The sequence below is a fragment of the Pteropus medius genome, unplaced genomic scaffold (genome assembly GCF_902729225.1).
Source record: "Pteropus medius unplaced genomic scaffold, Ma_sr-lr_union100, whole genome shotgun sequence".
Taxonomy (NCBI): Eukaryota; Metazoa; Chordata; class Mammalia; order Chiroptera; family Pteropodidae; genus Pteropus; species Pteropus medius.
The window spans coordinates 25,258,445-25,278,142 of record NW_024351729.1 but is presented as its reverse complement, the minus strand read 5'-3'; the positions used below and the strand labels follow the sequence as shown (position 1 = coordinate 25,278,142).

Genomic DNA, 19,698 nt, shown 5'->3' with positions numbered 1-19,698 from the left:
TGCCAAATTTAAACCATAATGTATTCTTTATATAAGCCACATGATTTCACTTTCCTGGTTTCCTTTCTCTCCAACCTTCCTACAGGCTGTATCAAAAGTTGTGGCTTAGACTTAAAATTCAAGTCAGTTTTAGTGTAATCACAGAAATTTTATGTTTATAATTAGTCATCGAGGCATTTGCCATCTCCACTCCTAGTTCTGGCCTTTGGATTAGAAGCTCACACTCGTTTTTTAAAAACATGGTATTCGGTCAGCAGATAGGGTTGTGAGCAAAAGCAGCTAATAAGAAAACATCAGCTTTTATAAAACAATCCGAGAGGAAGCAAACAAGTTGTGTGGAGAGAGACCCAGCTGATGACTACAGTGCTCTGGTGTAAATGAGTCATAAATGCACGGATTAGGAGAATTACTGCTCTTTGGGACTATAGAGGTATTTGAATGTTGTAATTGTTTTTCTAATTTGCATTGGACTATGAGCTTTTCTTGAGAGATCATATTAATAAATTGCCTTGATAATTGCGTGTCAGAGGGTTGGTTAGATTTCCTACATGTGGCATCTGTCTGAGGTTGACATTATTAGCAGTTGTTTAAATACAGATCGCTTGATTTTATTAGGGAGCTCTTGGCCCAGGTGGCGAGGACAGCAGCCCGCTAAATTTGGAGAAATGTCACAGAGGGGTTGCAATCTATAATTGCAATCGAGAATCTCTTCAGGGCTGAGAGTGAGAGTTTTAACAGCTTTATCTTTTCTTAACCCCCTTTTTCCTCTTGGTGGTTAGAAAAACAGAGAGAAGCTCAGAATGACACAAATGAAAAGTGAAAAGACAATTATAGTCAATTACACACTAATCACTGACTATCACCGCTGCCTAAGCACCAAGAGGGCATTCTAATAGGCAGAAAATGAGATTTTAATGGCACAAAGGGTGGCCAAAATAACGACTCATATATCTTTGCCTTCTTCGTTTTCTTCAACTTGTGGTTTGAGTCTTGGGAGTGGAGTTCCCGGGCTCTGCACCACAGTGATAACTCTGAGCAGCTGAAAAGTTCAAAGCTGTTGGAGTTGAAAAGAATGAATAGTAAAGGCAATGAAATAAACATTTCTGCCTAAAGGCAAAAGTTCATAAATCCTTTTTCGGTAACAGTAAATGTAATTAAGTTGCATAGATTCCTGTAGCACATCCTGGGATAAAAAAATAAGAGATGGCTTTAAACCTCAGCCGAAAATAACAACATGAAAACAATGAAACGTGCTTCCTACAGGACTTGAATGCATTTAATTTCTAAATGCTGGCATTTATGAATGTGATTTTGCATGAAAATCATGGACTTAAATTAAAAGATACATCTTTGAAATGCCCAGATTTATAGCATTATCAGCGTCTTCCACAGCTTAGAAGTAACGTCAGAAGTAGTTATCTCTGCAGTTTTTAAAATAAGTGGTTTTGGGCCATAGAAAAGCTTTTTAGGAACATGATTTGGTTGAGAGTTTTAATAAAAGTAAACTTCAACCCTAACCAGTTCCTGAAGGTGAGACTCGAGACTCCCTCAGCATTTCATAGTGTTCAGTCATAATAAATATAACAACACGGATCTGTATTCTATAAGTGAAGCTGCTAGTTTTTTGTATTATAAGTGTATCACCTTGCATGTTATAATGAGTATATTTTACTGTATTATATAAGCGTTATGTAAATGGAATTATTAGCACTTGATCTTGAAACAGTTAATTATTGAGTTTCAGGAAGCTTGGCTATGATTCTAGAGTTGATGGTAGAGAGGGAATTATTCCAATATTAAACAATGTAAAATTTCGTAGGCAACTTGCAACGTTTCTTGTATTTCTTTATTATGCTCTTATATATTATGTTAATTCCTTACTTAAAACATTGCAAATATCTAGGATAGTTTGCATTTCTTCCATACATTTCTGCCTCAAAGCAGCAGTAGGAATCTCTGCTGTCTTCCTTCTTGAAGCGTTCCCCAATGAGTTAGGCAAGAGACAAATAATATGGAGCGAGCCCCTCATTTCCTCGGGCAAAGTTGAAGAATGAAAGGCAGTGAGTGAACCCGTATCTTGTCAACCATCTTTGCAAAACAACGGAGTAGGAGAATTAGGAATTAGAATTCACATTTCTGTAGCTTTTGGGATTTAGCACTTCTCAGGAGTCACTCTAAGCAAGAGGGGAGGGGCTACCCTACTTTTGGTTACCTGGCTTTATTAAAAGTATTACAAAGAAAATTTGAAGAAAAGAGCCCACATCTACCCACCTGTTTAACCTGTTGACTAAAGCAGAGAGTAAAGAGAGGGTGGTGACCCTTTCAAATCATTGCTTATTATGTAGAAGTGCTTATTAATATATCGGACCATACAATATTAAGATGAAACTAACCATACGATTACCATTCCCCTTCTCTTTTCCTCCTATCCTCCTGCTTTTTCTGCCTCTGTCTGGACATCTAAAAGGCAGACAAATCTACTGAGGCTCAGATAGCTGGTGGCCTGCTGAAGGCCATGGGGCCAACAGTGAGTGGGCTGGGGCTAGAACCTAGAATTCTTGGCTCTGGTCTAGATCTCACTCGATCTAGTCCATTCATACTTGGGTGAAGAGGAAACAGATTTCATGAAAAACAGAGGCAGGGACTTTAGTCATATTTTAAAATCATTTAGTAGAAACTAGTTTTCTAAACCTTTGGATTCAGGTTAATTTACACTTTCTTTTTTTGCTAATACTCTCTTTACCTATTTTTTTGCTTTACACAGTTTTTTTCTATTAATCTTCTAACTTCTTCTAGTAATAATCTGTATGCTTATTGTAGAAAATGGAAATATATTTTTTAGAAGTGTCTTTAGAGTAGAAAAAAATTACCCTGGGCAACTGCTGTTGATATTTTTGCATATTGCCTTTCCGCTCTTCTTTTATATCTTTTCAAAAAATATAGTAGTGCATGTAACTTTGCATCTTGCCTTTTCTCTGTTTCTACATTTCATCATAGGCCTTTCCCCACCTATTAATTTAAATTGAACTGGAGCTAAAGTTTTTGAGTCGTTATGATCAATTCATTGTAGATCTCTTCAGTGGAGGTTATCTGACACGTTAAAAATATTTGTGCATTTTATTTGACTTCTCTCCTAGTGTCATTGAAATTGATGTGTTGTTTGCCATGCACACTTGAAAATCAAGTGTTAGAATGTGTATGAACTATTGTCCAATGGGCTTTCTAGCTTCTTGTCAAAGAACTCATAGACGCCAGGACAGATATATTGTTTCTCTCTGTGTGTGGACTTCTGTTGCTTTTTTGGGGGGTGGTTTTCTAACACATTTGCTCCTTCAAGCAAAGATTTTTTAAAGTTTGGAATCGAAGCCATTAGCCAAATGACGTTTGTTAGCTGTCCTCAGTCTTTCTCTCAGGGAAGGTCTCAGCTTCATGAGGGAAGGATGTGAAGCAGTGACTCAGGAAGGTCATACCTGTCCAGCTGCTTGGATTGGAATAGCACTTATGAATCTCAGAGCACTGACAAAAAATTGTAGAAAATTTGGCCATATCTTTCCTCAAGTTGCTGAAAGGGTCTGTGCACTACCTAATTTTTGGCAAGTTTATCTCTTTTTTTGAGGGAATCAGTAACTATATCTGGGCAATGTTCCCATTTTACTTATGGAAAAACTGAGGCCAATGCAACATAATCATCTAAATGACCGGGTGATTTACCAGCAGAGTTAAGAGACAAATCTATCTCTCTGCCAGTTGTTACCAATTCCTCTATAAACAGAAATTACACATTTCACTTGGTGAAGAAGCACAATGTCCTAGAAAGTTTTTCACGAGCTCTGGCACTAATAGGAAGCCTGATTTTCCTGCAGGCATGATTGAAAGTCTTCAAAATTGGAGTATTTGGCTTCCCATCCCCTCAAAGACTGGATCTGTCTGGGGACTTGAGGCGAGATTCTCAGTGATGGGTGAGAGAGGGATGTAGGCTAATGACCTCAAAATTTTCTTCTGTCTCTGAATTATATTCTGTTTGAACTACATAACCCTTTCAGGAGACAAGGCTTATATAATGAATGACAAAACACCCTCTGAGAAAGAAAACCATTCAACTCACTCTAGAGAGGGCTTTCCCTTGTAGTAGCAGCTTTCTTTTGAAAGGTTGTGTCCTCTTGGTGTGGGACAACACAGAAAGAACACAGGGAAATAGAGGCCATGTATTTCCCCTTCAAACCCAGATGGTATGTTATCAGCCCCTTCCTGCATGTGTAGGAGAGAAAAAGGAATGTTGACTTGGAATATGGCATGCCAAGGAAATACCACCATATGCTCCAGACATGAGACTAATTAACATGTTCTTCTAATTAACTTTCTTTCCAAGAAACACTAGTCTCTCGCGATGCCCCCAAACACACAGAGCCAAACCCCCAAAACAAAGCCAATTAAATCAACAATCTTATCATGTCACACCCTGTCCCCATCCTATTTCTACGAAGTCTACAGTTTTCGGTGATAGCTTCTAATGATTTTTTTTGAGTGAAATACAGTATCAGTGGGTTACATGATTTCTAGGAAGCTTTTTTTATTTGTTATGTGTTATATAAAAATGGGCCAACTTGGCTGCATTTAGGGTTCATCAACTATTGCAAATGATTCTTCAAATGTTTTGGGTTTGGTAAAACCTAAAACACATTTTGCCGAGCACTTTTCCTCCTTAATTTTTCAAACTGTGTATTTTAGGGAAAATTTGATCCATATGGTTTTGATTCATTTACTCTTATATCATTGACATTTTTTTTTTCCTACGGAGCCATTTGATATCCAAGAAGCTTTCTGAGCCTTTCTTACATTCATTTTAAGCATTTCCCTCCTTAAAAAGAGGAAGTCCTCTTTGCAACCTCAGAGGCCATAAATTTCGAGTACTCTCAATTCAGCAATACTTAAAAATACATTTGGTATAAATCTGGATTATTATGAACACATTTTATGTTTAGAGCAGATGGGCAGATTTTCATTTCTGGTTTACGAGTGAAACGAATGACAAAATAAGAAAATAGGCTTAAATTACAAAAAAAAAGTTTTGTTTTAGAGAATGTTTAACTGTTATTAATAAATCCCCATGGTAAGAGCTATGCTCAGAGGCCTCATTTCAAAGTTTGTCCAGGTCTTGGGTAAGATGTAATTGAATAACCAGTACACCTGTCCTATTTCATGGATAATCTACTGAGGAAAGAAAAAAAAATCTCATAAAGATTTGTGTACCAGGCTTGAAAATGCTTGGATGTTTGCTCACCACTCAGCAACTCAGGAACAAAGAGTAGGTCTGCAGATCTCATCAGGTTTATCGGCCATTCATCTGTTAAGTCTGGTTGAATCATCACAGCTTTGTGGGGATGAGACATGGTCTCAGAAACAAAACTCAAGAAAGCAGATAGATCTTTATATTAACGAGATTGTGGTTAATGGTGGAAGACGCCAAGATCAACTTTTGTTCTTAATCACATTTCACAAAAGAAAACCTTTAACTCAACCACCCTCCAGTTGCTTTTAAAGAATAATATTAAAATTGAGATTATTAGTGTGTAATGTATGTAAATTGCATATTTGGTGTCAGCTACGCTTATTAGGCAGCTTCTCCATTTCATGCATATATGTATTAGACTGTTGTGGTTCCATTTCAAATTTGATTTCAATTGCTCAGCACAGTTTCTTTTGACAAACATTTGTTAATCCTAAAACTTATTAAGGAGGAGCATTTAAGTGTTAATATGTGTACACAAAACTCAAGGCTGCTTTTGATTTAGCTTGTCATTTTTTGGACCACAGTGTTCACAATTATCTCAAATTCCTTAGCTGCCAGGCAAGACGATGGCTCTTTGTCCATGGGAGGTATACGTACCATGCTCAGCTTGTTATGTGGTTGGGATATAGTTATTCAGATGGTTGTGATGGGTACTTTTCCGTTTCATATCAGGAGACAATCTTTTTCACTGTGGCATGGTCATTCCTTGACCTTCTCTTGTATTCTCGATATATGTAAAAACAATACAATTTTCTCTGGTGGCAAGGCCAGCTCCTGTTTCAGAGAGCTGCTTTTCTGAACATTTTTGGGCATGCATCCAGAAGCTACTTGATGCCAGACCAGTTGTTTTGTCCATTTCACACACAAGTTGCAGATCCTGTGCCCTCAGCCTACTTTTATCATCGTTCAAAACCAGACAAGCAGGTGGCCTGCCACCAACCCATTTCCCCATAGAACCACTTCCTTCCCTTTATACTTTCCAGAAATTCTTCTGCAGAAGTGATTTTGATTAAAGAGATTGGTGGGGTGTCAAACAAAGCTTGGACAGAGAGGCATTCTGTGCAAAAATAGTTGCCTCTCCAAAGCTCGTGTCTCTTTCTGTTTCATTTCTGAAGCAGTTCATGAGCTCAAAACCAGGGCTGCCGAAGCCTCACATGTTTCTGAAGGCTCAAGGATGTTTATGATCATAAATGAGCCCATTTCAGCTATCCCAGAATAGCCACTGGCCATTTGCATGTTTCCATTCTTCCATAGTAGGCTTTTGAGATGTTCTGTCTGTGTTGAAAACATCGCTGCTAATCCATTTGTTGAATCGATGCTGACTGTAATTGACTTGGTGCCATTGGTTTTTCTCCGAAGGCTGTGGTCGCTCCCCTTAAAGAATGAGGGGAGCCCTGGTTTATGTCAGCTCTAGCCACAGTCCCTAGAGTTAGTTATGGATTTGGAGAACTGAGAGAAACAACCACTTGGCCCAAATCTCCTTTCTAAAGAAAGGGAGGGGGCAGCCGTCAGTGATTGGATCTTACATCATGTCACTGAAAGGAGCCACAAGAAAACCTTTCCTGCAGAATTAAATTTTGTTGGTTTCTACTGAATTGATTTAAATAGAAACTGCATCAGTTATTTTCTCCTGTACCTTGAACAAATCAAATGCAACAACCCTATCGTTTTTAGGCCCATTTGAATTCTTTTAGCCATTGTGGAGAGAAAAAAAAAAATGGAGTGTGATTGCTTGGTCTATAATTAAGCTACTAGAATAAAAGTTTTTCTTTGTAGTTAGTAAAGCTGTGCTGGATTCTAATGTGAGGCCAGTGGTCTGAATCAACCCTTTATATGTGATTGGAATGCAATGTAAAGCTTTTAATTTATTACTGCATTTGCAAAATGGCAATATCTACAGAAATCTGAATACTTGCATATTTATTCAATTAGAGGCTGAATGTGTGCTTTGTACTGCAGACACAGAAGACTGGATTCAGTCATTAGTTGTATACTATTTTTTTTCCCCTAAAGAATCTGTCTCTGCAAAACAGTCTGGGTTTCATCAGAGGTGTATATTTTTCAATGTACAGTATAATATTTAAAAATTACTCTTGACATTTTGCTAGAGTTCGGTAAACTAGAATCTCGGAGATCAGTGATTGCGTTGTCCCTGCTGATCAATGGGAAAGATGGCAAACTGGGAGATTTTTTGACGGTGTACTCTGAAGAATCACAGGGTAGGATTTCCACCTTGAAGGGACTATTTCTTCACGGTAAGATGATGGCACAGCTAGTCCTCAGTGCCGAAGTCATGAAGGAGACAGGGATTCAAAGCAATCATTACTTTTTCTTCTCATAAAATGCTGATGTCTCATTTCGTGCGGCTTACATTAAAAATCGAATAAACTATTGCATCTGTTCTGAGATTAAAAAACTCTTTATGACCCATGGGAAAATTTCTAGGTCAATGTCAACCCTTTCATGACTCTTTCAGGCAGAATTTCTTGTTTTAGCCTTTGTCGATGTTACATTTTTGCATTTCTACCTTGTTAAAACACATACCACACTGTATTATATTATAGTATATCTATTTACCCTTTTGACTCTGGGCTTCTAGAGGAATGGTGGTAGGTCATAATCAGTTTTGAACACCCAGAAACCAAACGGTGCCTCATAATAAAGGCTTGTTCCCTAAGGTGGGCTCCTTGGTACAGTGGTTTGGGGGAAAAAATTCTGAATCAACAATTTGATAAACGTTGCAGATTATACCCCTTCGTCTTTCAGTCTCAGTACACGTTAGCCTACTAAAAGCTCTGACAAGGCTTGCAGTATGAAAACATGTTTTATAACTCAGTGTTTTTTTAAATTAAATTTATTGAAGTGACACTGGTTAATAAAATTATGTAAGTTTCAAGTGTACAATTCAACAGTACATCCTATGTATATTGCATTGTGTTCACTACCCAAAGTTACATTTCCTTCTGTCACCGTATATTTGACCCCCGTTACCATTATCTAACTTCCCCGCTCCCCTCCTTCCCTCTGGCAACCACTAAACTGTAGTCCATGTCCATGAGCCTCTGTTTTTTTTTTGTCTTATTTGTCTGTTGCTTTCAGTTTTATATCTCACATATGAGTGAAATTGTATGGTTCTCAACTATAACTCAGTATTTTCTAATTTAACTATGGAGCCCTTTTGTTGAGTATCAGACTTCCAAATTTTGAAGAACATTTCTTAGGAAGTGCTGAATGAAAGAATATTCAGTGGGGACTCCACTCATGATTTGTCCATTTCTAAAAATAGTTCCCTTGATTTTTTTTTTTTTTTACAAGCGAGTGGTTCTTTCTATTTAACATCTGATGTCATCTTCTGCCTCAACACATTCTCAGCCCTCAGTATAACAACTTGGCAGGAAAGAGAGTAATTTTAAGGACGAAGCAATTATATATGCTTAATAATGTTTAGTTAAGGCAGATGGAGTAAAAGAAGGCAAGAGAATTCCTGTTCAGTGAATTGATTGCTTCATGGGTGTAACTCATCCATCTAAAGAAGGAGCCCCAAGGTCAAAGGCATTAGATTCCGTACTTGTCAGCCCTTCACTAGCTATGTGTCTTCTGACAATTGGCTTGAACTAGCTCAGCTTCTGTTTTACCTCCTTGTTAAATTCGGAAGGTAATAAAAAAGAATCGTCCCATGGAGTTATGTTGCGAAACGTAGTACTTAAGAAATTTAAATCTTTTTGACAAAGTAATAATACTATTGCAACAGGACTTTTATTTTTGTTTACTTAGAGATATCATGCGAGACGCTGACAAAAAAATATTACTTTTGTTTGTCCCTGACAAAGAAAGCAAATGTGGAAACTGAGTAATCTTGAAAGAAAGGCAGTTTTTTTGTGGACTGAGTATTTTCAGACATTCCACTTAGACATTTTAAAGAACTAAGGACTGTTATTGATATTATTCAGAATGCAGTAGTTGTAATGTGCCTGAGATATGATAGTCCCCAGTAATTCAATGTACAATTTGGATCATAATAGCATGAGAATCCACTACAACAAACACGAGAACCAACGATCCTTCATTCCGTGGGGCTAAGTGTGGGGAGAACAAAGGATTGTCTTATTGTTTTTCTCTTCTTATTCTTGTTTTGATTTATTGAAATACGATATTACATGAATGCATTTTGAAAAATATACATTCCAGCTTCTATGATACTAGATATCGGATAAATTGAAAGCACTGACCTCAGAGGCAGGAGAATCTGATGAATCTGTGCTTCTCTCTCACCAGCGAAAGATAAAGGAAGCTAAAACAACAGGAATAGAAATATTTTAGAAAGTAAGGGGCCATCTAAGTAATTCTGAGTTAACTGATTGGGGAGGGTTCTTTTAATCACTAAGTGACAAAGACTCTCTTTTGTCAATATCTGTAGGATTTAATTTCTGTAGACCAAAGACCTATGTAAGTGGCTTCCCTGTATGTTGGCAGCCAACATAAAGTTGCCTGTGCAATGGGAGGCATAAGCTACTGCCCAATTTATGATCAAGGACACAAGTATACTTTTAAGTGGAGAAGTAACACATCTTTATAGTCCAGTGCCCCTGGAATTGGGTAAGGGAGGAAATGAAGGTAGGTGGGCTCTTGGCTTCATGGCATCATAGCTTCTGGTTCTTGGAAGACTATATGCTCGGATGTTGTCCCATATCTGTTGAGTTGCTACAGGTTTCCAGGTATTTTAAATGAATGCTCATTCTGCCTTACCACAAAGCCCATGGAAATAGCCAGAAAACATTCCCTAAAGGATATATTCATTCTTGACATCTGCTCTTTAAATCAGTATCACTTGGTCTGTTCAGCTGGCTCTTTTCTCCATCCTAAGGACATACCCTCCTTCATGTGGAGACAAGGGAAGGGAAGCCTCTCTTCTATTAGCGTCAGGCATTTAGCAGATGGAGTATTATGACATTGACTTTGGGCAGCCACAGACATATTTGCCTCCTTCGTACATAGTCTAGAAGAAAGGAGATATTTCCTTGTCGAGCTGGGCAACTGTTTTCCTCCCTTAGTGTGCTGGAATGTCTGCCCTTCATTCTAGGGAAATTTTAGTGGAATAAGAATATGGTGGAGCCTAATATCCCTCTGTTTAGGAGGGGCAGAGTCGAGTCCCTTCTTTTAGTTTATTATATAAGTGCTTTTTTTTCAGTTTTAATTAAAATTTTCAGTTCTGGTTGACATTCAATATTATTTTCTATTAGTTTAAGATATATAGCATAGTAGTTAGACACTTATATAGTTTTATGTATGAAGTGGTCCCCTCAATTAGTCTAGTACCCACCTGGCAGCATACATAGTTATTACAATATTATTGATTATATTCCCCGTGCTGTGCTTTACATCCCCAAGACTGTTTCTTAACTACCAATTTGTACTTCTTAATCTCTTCCCTTTTTTTCACCTAACCTCCCTAACCCCCCTCCCATCTGGTAACCATCAGTTTGTTCTCTGTATCTATGAGTATGTTTCTGATGGTTTGTTTGTTTGTTTGTTTGTTTGTTTGTTTTGTTCTTTAGATTCCACTATGGAAAACAGTTTAGAGATTCCTCAAAAATTAGAACTACCTTATTTTAAGTTTTTTGTTGAATCTCAGACAGAGCTAGGCAGCTTAAAGGCTCAGCAAGGTTTGCATTTATGAATGGTTATGAGGCTCAACCAGCCCTGCGTTTCCTTGAATGAAGGTTTAGTTTTTAGCAATTAGAGATAAAATTTTACATGTCATCTCATGCAAGATGCCTAAGCCCAGAGCTTTTCCCTTTCTATATTTGGAATCTTAGGTCCTAAAGGGTCAATTAATGTTTAGTAAACGTGTCCTGAACTAGTCATGAAATTAAACCAAGATATATGTTTGATTTTCCACAGTCATGTTTTCAGACAGGTTTTTGAAACGATGATAGGTTTGAGCGCTTACCCTTCAGAGGGCTACTGTGGTTGTGAGAAATTTCCTGAGCCGAGAAGAGTTAACAGCAGGTAATGTCATTCCTCCCAGAAAGAGTTTGAGACCCTCTGTGTTAAGTGATGAATGAGGACATCTTGACCCACATGTGTTTTACATTAGAATGGAGCATTGCCCCGACATCCTCAGGAGCATTTGTCAAGATTCCCTGGACAGAGCTTCTGTAAATTACATGCTGCAAATGTGTCAGGGTCAGATAAGAGGATATCATTAACTCCTCCAAGTTTACTCAGGGCGCTGTCAGGCCATCTTAATACGCTAACGGCCAACAATTTGCCTTGAGCTGTTTTGTTATATTTTTCATTCATAGAAGAAAAAAATATGTATGCTATACCCCCCAATATTGCACATGTTCTTCTCTCATAAATCATATTAATTGTAGACATGGTCACATAGCATATTAAATGCAGGCATGCGTAAATGAATTAAAACACATGAGAATTTTATTCCGGCCCATGGTGGGTCTAACATAGTCGAATGCCAAATGTATTAACTGGTATACTTTTTCATTTAGGTGGAATAAGCTTCTTCTTACTGGGCTTTATTTTACTGATAATAGATGGATATAATATGATTGTTCATCATTAGCTAGAAGTAAACTATACATATGTATGTATGTATGCGTATATATACTATATAGTATATACATATATAGTATACATAACATATAATAATCATATATATGAATCTTGTGAGCCATTTCTATACTAATTTTTTGCGTAGGTTTATATTTTAGTCATCAGTCCCTAAAGAATATTGCTATCAACAGCTAAGCTCTGTTGAGAAACAGGTATTCTAAAGAACCGATAAAATAAAGGCGATTCTGTGATTGGCCACAGGACTGGATATTAAAGCATGTGTTACTTAGAGTTTAACAGGGCCAGTCCTTACTACTCTCTTCACCAATAAAATTTGTAAATATATGTAACATATGTCTGGCACTCATACTCTTTCAACATACATTAAACATAGCTACTTGTAAAATGTAAGCTAAGGATTAAAATAAAAAATAAGGATGTATTTGGCCGGACATTTTCAACGCACTGGTTTTCTATCTGGTTAGGTAAAGGGTGGCCGTGCCCTTCCCTGGCCGTGCCCTTCCCGTAACTCTCGGTCTGGGTGAGAAGGTCACCATCCTTACCTTAAGAGAAACTTCTGCCTTCAGGCAATTTCTCTCTTTGAGCTTTCAAACAGACAGGGCCAAAAAATCTAATTATTTAGATGCTAATCAACTGCAGGGTAATTCCTAAGGCATTTGAATCCGAAGACAACATGTTCTGGAAATTCTCTGCTGTTCAAATGTAGGCTTTTTAGTCTCAAAGCTACAGTCACTGAGGTTTAACTCCTAGATGACTCCAGTAGCACCTGTATCTGCAAAAATCATTCAGGTAAATGTTTGATTATTTATTTATTTATTTTTGGCTCGAAATAAGTTATATCCAAATTTTAAAAAATATATATAGTCAGTAGACTTGGAGGGAAGAGTGGAAGGTTAAAAAAAAAAACCTTTATATCATACAAAGCTGTAAATCACAATGGTTTTCTAAAAAGTAACAATGTGTGTTTTTAATGTTAAATCAGAAGAACATTTGGTTACTTGAGAACAAAAAAAGACAAGAACCAGGATTTCTACTAACAAAAAAAGAAGTGTCTAGATGGACACCATAATTTGCTAAATCATTTTAAATTTCTGATAAGCCCCGAGCACTTTCAATGGAAGACAAAACCATAATGCCTAGGCCAAGACAAATATTTTCCAGACACACTGTTTAAATGTAAATCTTAATTTGGCCCATTGTTTTTATCTTTTATATTAAATCTTACAATAGGAAAATTAATTCAAGAGAAATATGGCACAAAGCAATTGTAAAGAGTTAGTTTTTCCTGAACCATATAATCTTCCAATCAAGATATAAACAACCTATTTGGAATTCTGAAATTCGAGAATGAGTTTAAAGAGATCTTCAGAAAATGTCTCTAATAATGGCTGAGGAACTGGCTGAAGAAGTGTCAACTCGTGATATTGAGGCTTTGAATTTGTTTTTAAAGTTTATGCATAAAATGATTAAGAGACAGCATTTGGGAAATGTTTTTCGAGGTACTATTTAGAAATATACTTAATAGATTTTTTTCAGATGCCTCACCTAAGAGTCGTACTCAATTAAAAGTAAAAACTAAGTTCTTTCCCATGTCCCTTCCCCAGGGATATTTATTAAACAGAGATATTTATTGAAGGATAGTTCATTTCCTAGTCCTCCCACCTCCTGGATTTATCTGGCATTTGATAAGAATGTGGTCAATGGTCAGTAGATAGAATTGAGTAGCATGAGTTTCTTTCTTTCTTTTTTTTTGAAATTGCGAAAGCCAGGCAACTGTGCTTCCAGCCACCACAAATTAAAAAATATGTATATCAGGGAAAAATGTCCGCCCGGCAGTAGAAATAGCTTACTAATGGTTTTTGAGGGGGGAAACACACACACACACACACACATGCGCGCGCGCGCGCGTGCGCGCGCACACACAAACTTTGCAACAAGTGAAGATTTTATTTTACGCTTTGAATTGCAAATTGTTGTAGGAAAATCATGTATAAAAGAAATCCTGACAGTATTCTTAAAGAGAAAATCTGACTAGAAGACATTCTATAACCATATTGGGGGAGTTCCAAGAAGTTTGTTTACCAACTTCTTTGTGCAGCAAAAGGAAACTTCCATAGTGTCCCTTGGACCATATGAAATACAAAATAGCTTTTAAAGAAATGTATATAAACGTGTAATAGGAACCTTCCATGGAGATTTGAGGTTCAAAATTATGTTAGGGGAAATGTATTTTGTATTTATGTATTCACTATTTTGTTCCAAGAAAGATTTCATTTTTAATTTTTAAATTAGAAGTTATTAAAAAGATGTATATTTCTCAAGTCTTCTCAGTGCAAAATTTCGAGATAAATTGCGTTAGTTATAATTTTTTATTCATGTCATTTTCAGACCAAATGTAGGAAAGCATTAGTGCCTCTTTCCCCATCCTTACACAATTCTTGAGAAACAAATCCCAATTACAATAGGCGACAATCACAACGGAAATAAGAATTTGTGGGAGAATGTCTGTATTTTGGATTCTATCAGGCAAGTGAAAGGGACCAAAGCTAATTGGTCTCTGGCCTTCCTCATGCTTCACATTTGCCACTGCGAGTATTGGGCTGCTGAGCTAAGAGCAACTGCTAAAGTAGGAGCTGTCACTAGCTTCCTGTGTATGACAGTGGCAATACTGACAGAAAGACCCCACAAGTATCCTTCTATTCCAGTCACCCAGCAGCCATCCCTCCTAAGTGTATCATGCTCCCAGATGTCTTAAGGACACTGTGCTCTGGAGTCTTTGAGGAACTATCTTTCTTTGCCCTAGAATAGGGCCCTGGCACATAGCTTCTCCATCCTCCAAGAGATATATTTCAAGGTCTTATATTTAAATCCTGACCTACTGTTTTTTCTCATTCGGCAATTGCAAAAAGTTGTTCCACGAACATTATGAGCTGAATTTTGCTTATGAGAAGGACTCATTTCTTCTCTTTTAGGATCTTCATGGCTTTTTTTTCCCCCATGGAAAGTTATTGCTGCCTTCAAAGTTATGCAAACACGAAATGTATGGTAGAGGATTAAAAAAAGTTTATCACAAAAAATATATATATAGCTCATGGGAGAGTGTGCATGCTTTGAATAAAATTCTGCTCTTACTCTCCAATTATAACTATATATAGAGTTTTCTATTTCTCTCTTAAAGGAACATACCATTAACTGAGTTTCAAGAATCTTCATGAAGAACACTGTTAATTTAAAACATATTTTCTTTTTATCTAGTATCACTGGATAATTTTATTCTCTGAATTGATACAGTTACAAAATTGCTTTTTCTAAGTGTTTTTTTTTAACTTGGCACAGCTTATTTACAGAAAAATATTTGTACCCTGTGTCATTAAAAAGTTACATTTTTTATATTTTTATTTTCCCTATCCATTCTTGTCCATTAGACCAGTACACAAAAAAGTACCCCTGATTAAAAAAGAGTGTATTTAGCATTGAATAACCTCTTTTAAAGACTCTTTTCTTCTAATAGATGTAAGTAATTTTGTCTTGAAATAATATATTTAATAAATTAATATATCAGTGGAAGTTTATGAATTTTCCAAGTGTCCACTGTAAAATCTTCTCTCTAACCTCAAAGAAAGACAAAAAAGAAAAAAACAACAACATGTAGTTGGAAGAATGTTCAGGAAATACCTTAAAGGCATTCTAGGTTATGTTCGACTTTTTAAAGAGAAAGGACGAAGTAATTAACTTGCTAGAAACAGCGTTGGGTGGGGCGCTAAGAGAACCCCAGGGTCTACAGACCTTGATTCTCACTTTACCTTGTGATTTTCATTTTCCCCAAGTCTCTAATAAAACAAAACAACGCTCTGTCACATATGATGATTTTTTTTAAAGAATGTAAGTCATTTTTAGAAATTTTTAAGAAGATATTTCGCCATGTAGTTCAATTACCATGCAGCTTTCCCCACACCCGCCGGCCTCCCCCGGTGCTCACACACTGGCACTCCAGTCAAAGGGAGAGAAGGACACGCAGAACAGGGCCTCCGGGAAAGGTGACAGAAATCGGTGGGTTGTTAAAATGGAGAAAGAAAAGATAACCCACGGAAGGCGGTGAACAGATTCTGTCTGTCTGTCTGTCTGTCTCTCTCTCTGTCTCTTTGTCTCTCTCTTTCCCTCTCCCTCTCCCTCTCTCTCCCTCCCCCGCAACCCCCGCCCCAGGGGCTAATAGGAGATGGATCCCTTTAAAGCTGTATTTCAAGAAGATTTTGTTTAGCTATGAGGATTATGCAGACCTTTCCCCAAAGGGGTTGTGGCCTCATTGTTTTTGGAATCTAATTTAGGATGCTTTCTGGGATGTAAGATTCCTCTCCCTTTTCAGCCCTGCTGGAACCCCCAGATCCAGGCTTCTGTGGCCTGAATTTCCTCGGAAGCCAGCTCAAGGCCTGGAGTCAGGCGTTGGGCTCCTGTGTTCTTATTCGATATCCACTCTAATATCCATATGCTTCGGATGCCCTAAAGCACAACCAGACTATTACGGCAATATTGTGCAATCGTGGGCCCCCCGTATTTCCATTCTTTGTAAGCAGGTGATATTTTGTAAGCAAGTGAGGTTCTTCACCTGGCAGTCAATTTGCACAATCACTGTTTGAGCTCTGCCACTGAATTGTATGAAGCTGAGAGAAATCACTTCCTCTCTCGTGTGGCAGGTTCCCAGCTGCGACATTAATTATCCACTTACTTCTGTCACAAGGTGTTGTAAGGGTCAGCGAGCTTGAGTTTGTGAAACCTGTCACCGTGCTAATCTGAAAGTTGTTCTGTTGTCACAGTTTTGTTTTAAGTTCTCTTGCTCTTGAGGGTTATTTATAAAACCGAATGGACTTTTTATAACATATTTGCATTTCAGGTTTTTCTTTCCATTTAACGCTTCTTTATAAGAAATGTTAGTTTACAGAAGAAATGAAAAAATAGGTGATGGAAACAGTTACTTGGAGCAACATTTACCCTTCATTCACTCATTCATTCATTCATTCAGTTCCATTTATTCATTCACTCTGTTCTGTGCTGGGTGGATAAAGCTGAGTAGGTTACTCACCTCGAAGCTCTCACAATTCAATGTAGGTAAATGAGGTAATGATTACGTGTTAGGAGGGGTGAGTGACGTACCAGGAAGCATCAGGGAGGGAGCAATTATTTCTGATTACCAAAGGATGCCCACGAAAGGGAGAGGGACCTTCCTGAGAGGACACACTGTGAGAAAAAGACATAGATCTTAGGATTCACAAAAAGAATTGGATTCGGATTCACTTAACTTTTTAAAAAAAATATGCGAATGCCTGTTTAAAATCGCATGTGAAACTTCCGGATGTAATATCTGAGGAGATATTCTTCTATGTGAACAGATGTAATTTCTCCCTAGCGCCATCCCTCTGTCCCTGTGTCTCTCCTTCCTTTCCCCTTCTCTGAAACTCTGTTTTATCACTAGGGGCATGGTATAATCTCTCTTCCTTCTCTCTTTCCTTCTTTTCTTTCCCTTCTTCCCCTATTTCCCTCCCCTTTCTTTTTTTCTGAAACTGCAGTCAGATGTTATCATTGGGCGTGATGTAATATCTCTGGCACTTTGAGTGGAGGTCACCATCTTCTGAACAGCTCTTTAACAGATTTCCAAAGAAATAAAAATGGGACTTTTCGAGTTATTCTGTCAGCTATAGGCTCTGACCTGGCCCTGCCCGCATTCTCACTTCTTCCCAATCTGCCTGTTTATTTCAGGTAATGGGACTCCTGACCAACCACGGAGGGGTTCCCCATCAGCCCCAGACCGATTACGCTCTTTCTCCCCTCACTGGGGGCCTGGAACCTACCACCACGGTGTCGGCCAGCTGCAGTCAGAGACTAGACCATATGAAGAGCTTGGACAGTCTGCCGACATCTCAGTCCTATTGTCCACCCACCTACAGCACCACGGGCTACAGTATGGACCCCGTCACAGGCTACCAATATGGGCAGTATGGACAAAGTAAGCCTTGGACTTTCTGGGGGGTGATTATTCCTGGCAGGGTGGAAAACGTTACCTCTTCTTTCAGAAAGGCGAGGCAGTGGTATGACTCAGCCTCACATCGACTCTCGGTTTTGTGGCAAAGTCGGCTGATGGTTCCCGCAAGGCCTCGCTCGTATAATTATTTTCTTAACCGATGTCAACAACATCTTGCGGTTATTAATTGCCGAGATGTGAAACCTGATTGCCACTAGGTAAAACGCAAGGGTTGGCCCAAATGAAATAACCCCTGGCATTGGAAACACATGTTCTTAATGAGGTCAGCTCAAGGATCTTATGGAGTATAATCCCAAGGACACAGAGTTGTGTCAAACTTGTCTCAGGAATAAAAATATTAGCCTCGATCCTTTGATACCACGGTATTAAATATGACACTGTCAGCCTGTAGCTGATTTTGCCCCTTGCTGTGAATTGTCCCAGCATGACCTAAAAAGTCACGTGTGTTTCCTTACAGGTGCCTTTCATTATCTCAAACCAGATATCGCGTAAGTGGACTGTCCACTTGGAGCTAAAACTGGTCCCGTTTCCGGTCTCCACAGCCGAGACATGAAGAATCTTCTCAGAAAAAAAAAAAAAAAATCACCCTTTTTAGGGGGCAGTCTTGACAGGAAACAAAGAAGAATGATTGATTTTTCTCTCTCCAGTAGTTGCTTTCAAATTCTTTTGAACATGTTGGACAAAAGCAGTGGAGAAAAGGAAGACCCGGAACAATAAAAGACAAATGCAACATTTTAAGGCAATGATTTTACATGGCTACGTATCAAATATCCCAACTCTTTTTTGTGCTGATGATCAAGGAGCTAAAACATTCCATTTATGTGTGTGCGTGTGTGGCAAAAAGTGCGTGTGTGTGTAGCTGCGTATGAGAGAGAGCACGTGTGTGTGCGTGTGTGCGTGTGTGTGTATGTGAGATTTATCTGGACTGGTTTGGGCAAGCAGAATGTTCTAAAATAGCGTCACAGAATTCTCTGAAGTTTAACACGATCGATGTCCAATGCTGACGACTTTACAACTGCTCACTTAATGAAGCAGGAATGGAGGAATCCTTCACTTTTACACACTGGAAATTCATATAAAAATAAGTGCCACCGTTTTTAGGAAGTTAGACTAGATGTAAAGGACCTCCCAAATCAATTATTTGTTATCTTATCTTCATTTGTAATTCAGTTGTTAATCAACGTCCAGGAAGGACACATCATGCTAGCAGCATATGGGATAACAGGAAGAAAAGCTTGTTTTCTTTCCCGGTGTGGGAGAGGTGTGTGATGTTTTCCCAATTCATTTTCACTTGGAAGCCAACCTGGGCGGGGGACGGGGGTGGGTGGGGTGAAGATATGACGTGCATTCCCACAGCTGCTTATCAGTGTGCAATACTGTGTACCTCACGGAGGCTTCGGCAATGGCCAGGGCCATATAGACAGAATCAGAACTATATTTTTGCAGGTGCTTTATTTTCGCAGCCCATGATTTATTGTGGTAGAATGCAGTGATGTTTGCCATTTGCTGGACACCCAACACCCGGCTCGCTCCTTTGGATCAGAGACCACGTTCGAGAATAATGCTTTTTAAGACGACTACGTTTACATTCTTCTCTTTTCTCTGAAAGGCAGGGCAAGAACAGAAATGTCCACATGGCTCTCATGTACTCTTAAATCATACAATGATACCCGACATTAAAAGATTATAGGAACTGAGGTTTACATACGTCTGTGTGGTGACATTTTAGAATGTCAATAAATTCATGTTTTGAGATGTTACGAGGAACGAGAAGGTGGAA

The 19,698-nt window shown here is 38.3% G+C and overlaps 1 protein-coding gene across 5 annotated transcripts in view; it reads left to right on the top strand.

The window, feature by feature from the left end:
• The window catches only part of PAX3 (paired box 3), an 88,933-nt gene extending 70,236 nt beyond the window's left edge, over positions 1 to 18,697 (top strand). The window contains exons 8-10 of one of the 5 annotated variants that reach the window (XM_039844897.1): positions 17,636 to 17,882; positions 18,376 to 18,406; positions 18,569 to 18,635. In XM_039844897.1, coding sequence (XP_039700831.1) covers positions 17,636 to 17,882; positions 18,376 to 18,406; positions 18,569 to 18,635 — 345 coding nt within the window. Of the gene's footprint in view, positions 1 to 17,635; positions 18,131 to 18,375; positions 18,487 to 18,568 lie in introns of those variants that run through there. The other 4 variants (XM_039844900.1, XM_039844898.1, XM_039844899.1 and 1 more) reach the window with 4 other exon arrangements.
• The last annotated feature ends 1,001 nt before the right edge of the window (positions 18,698 to 19,698 follow it).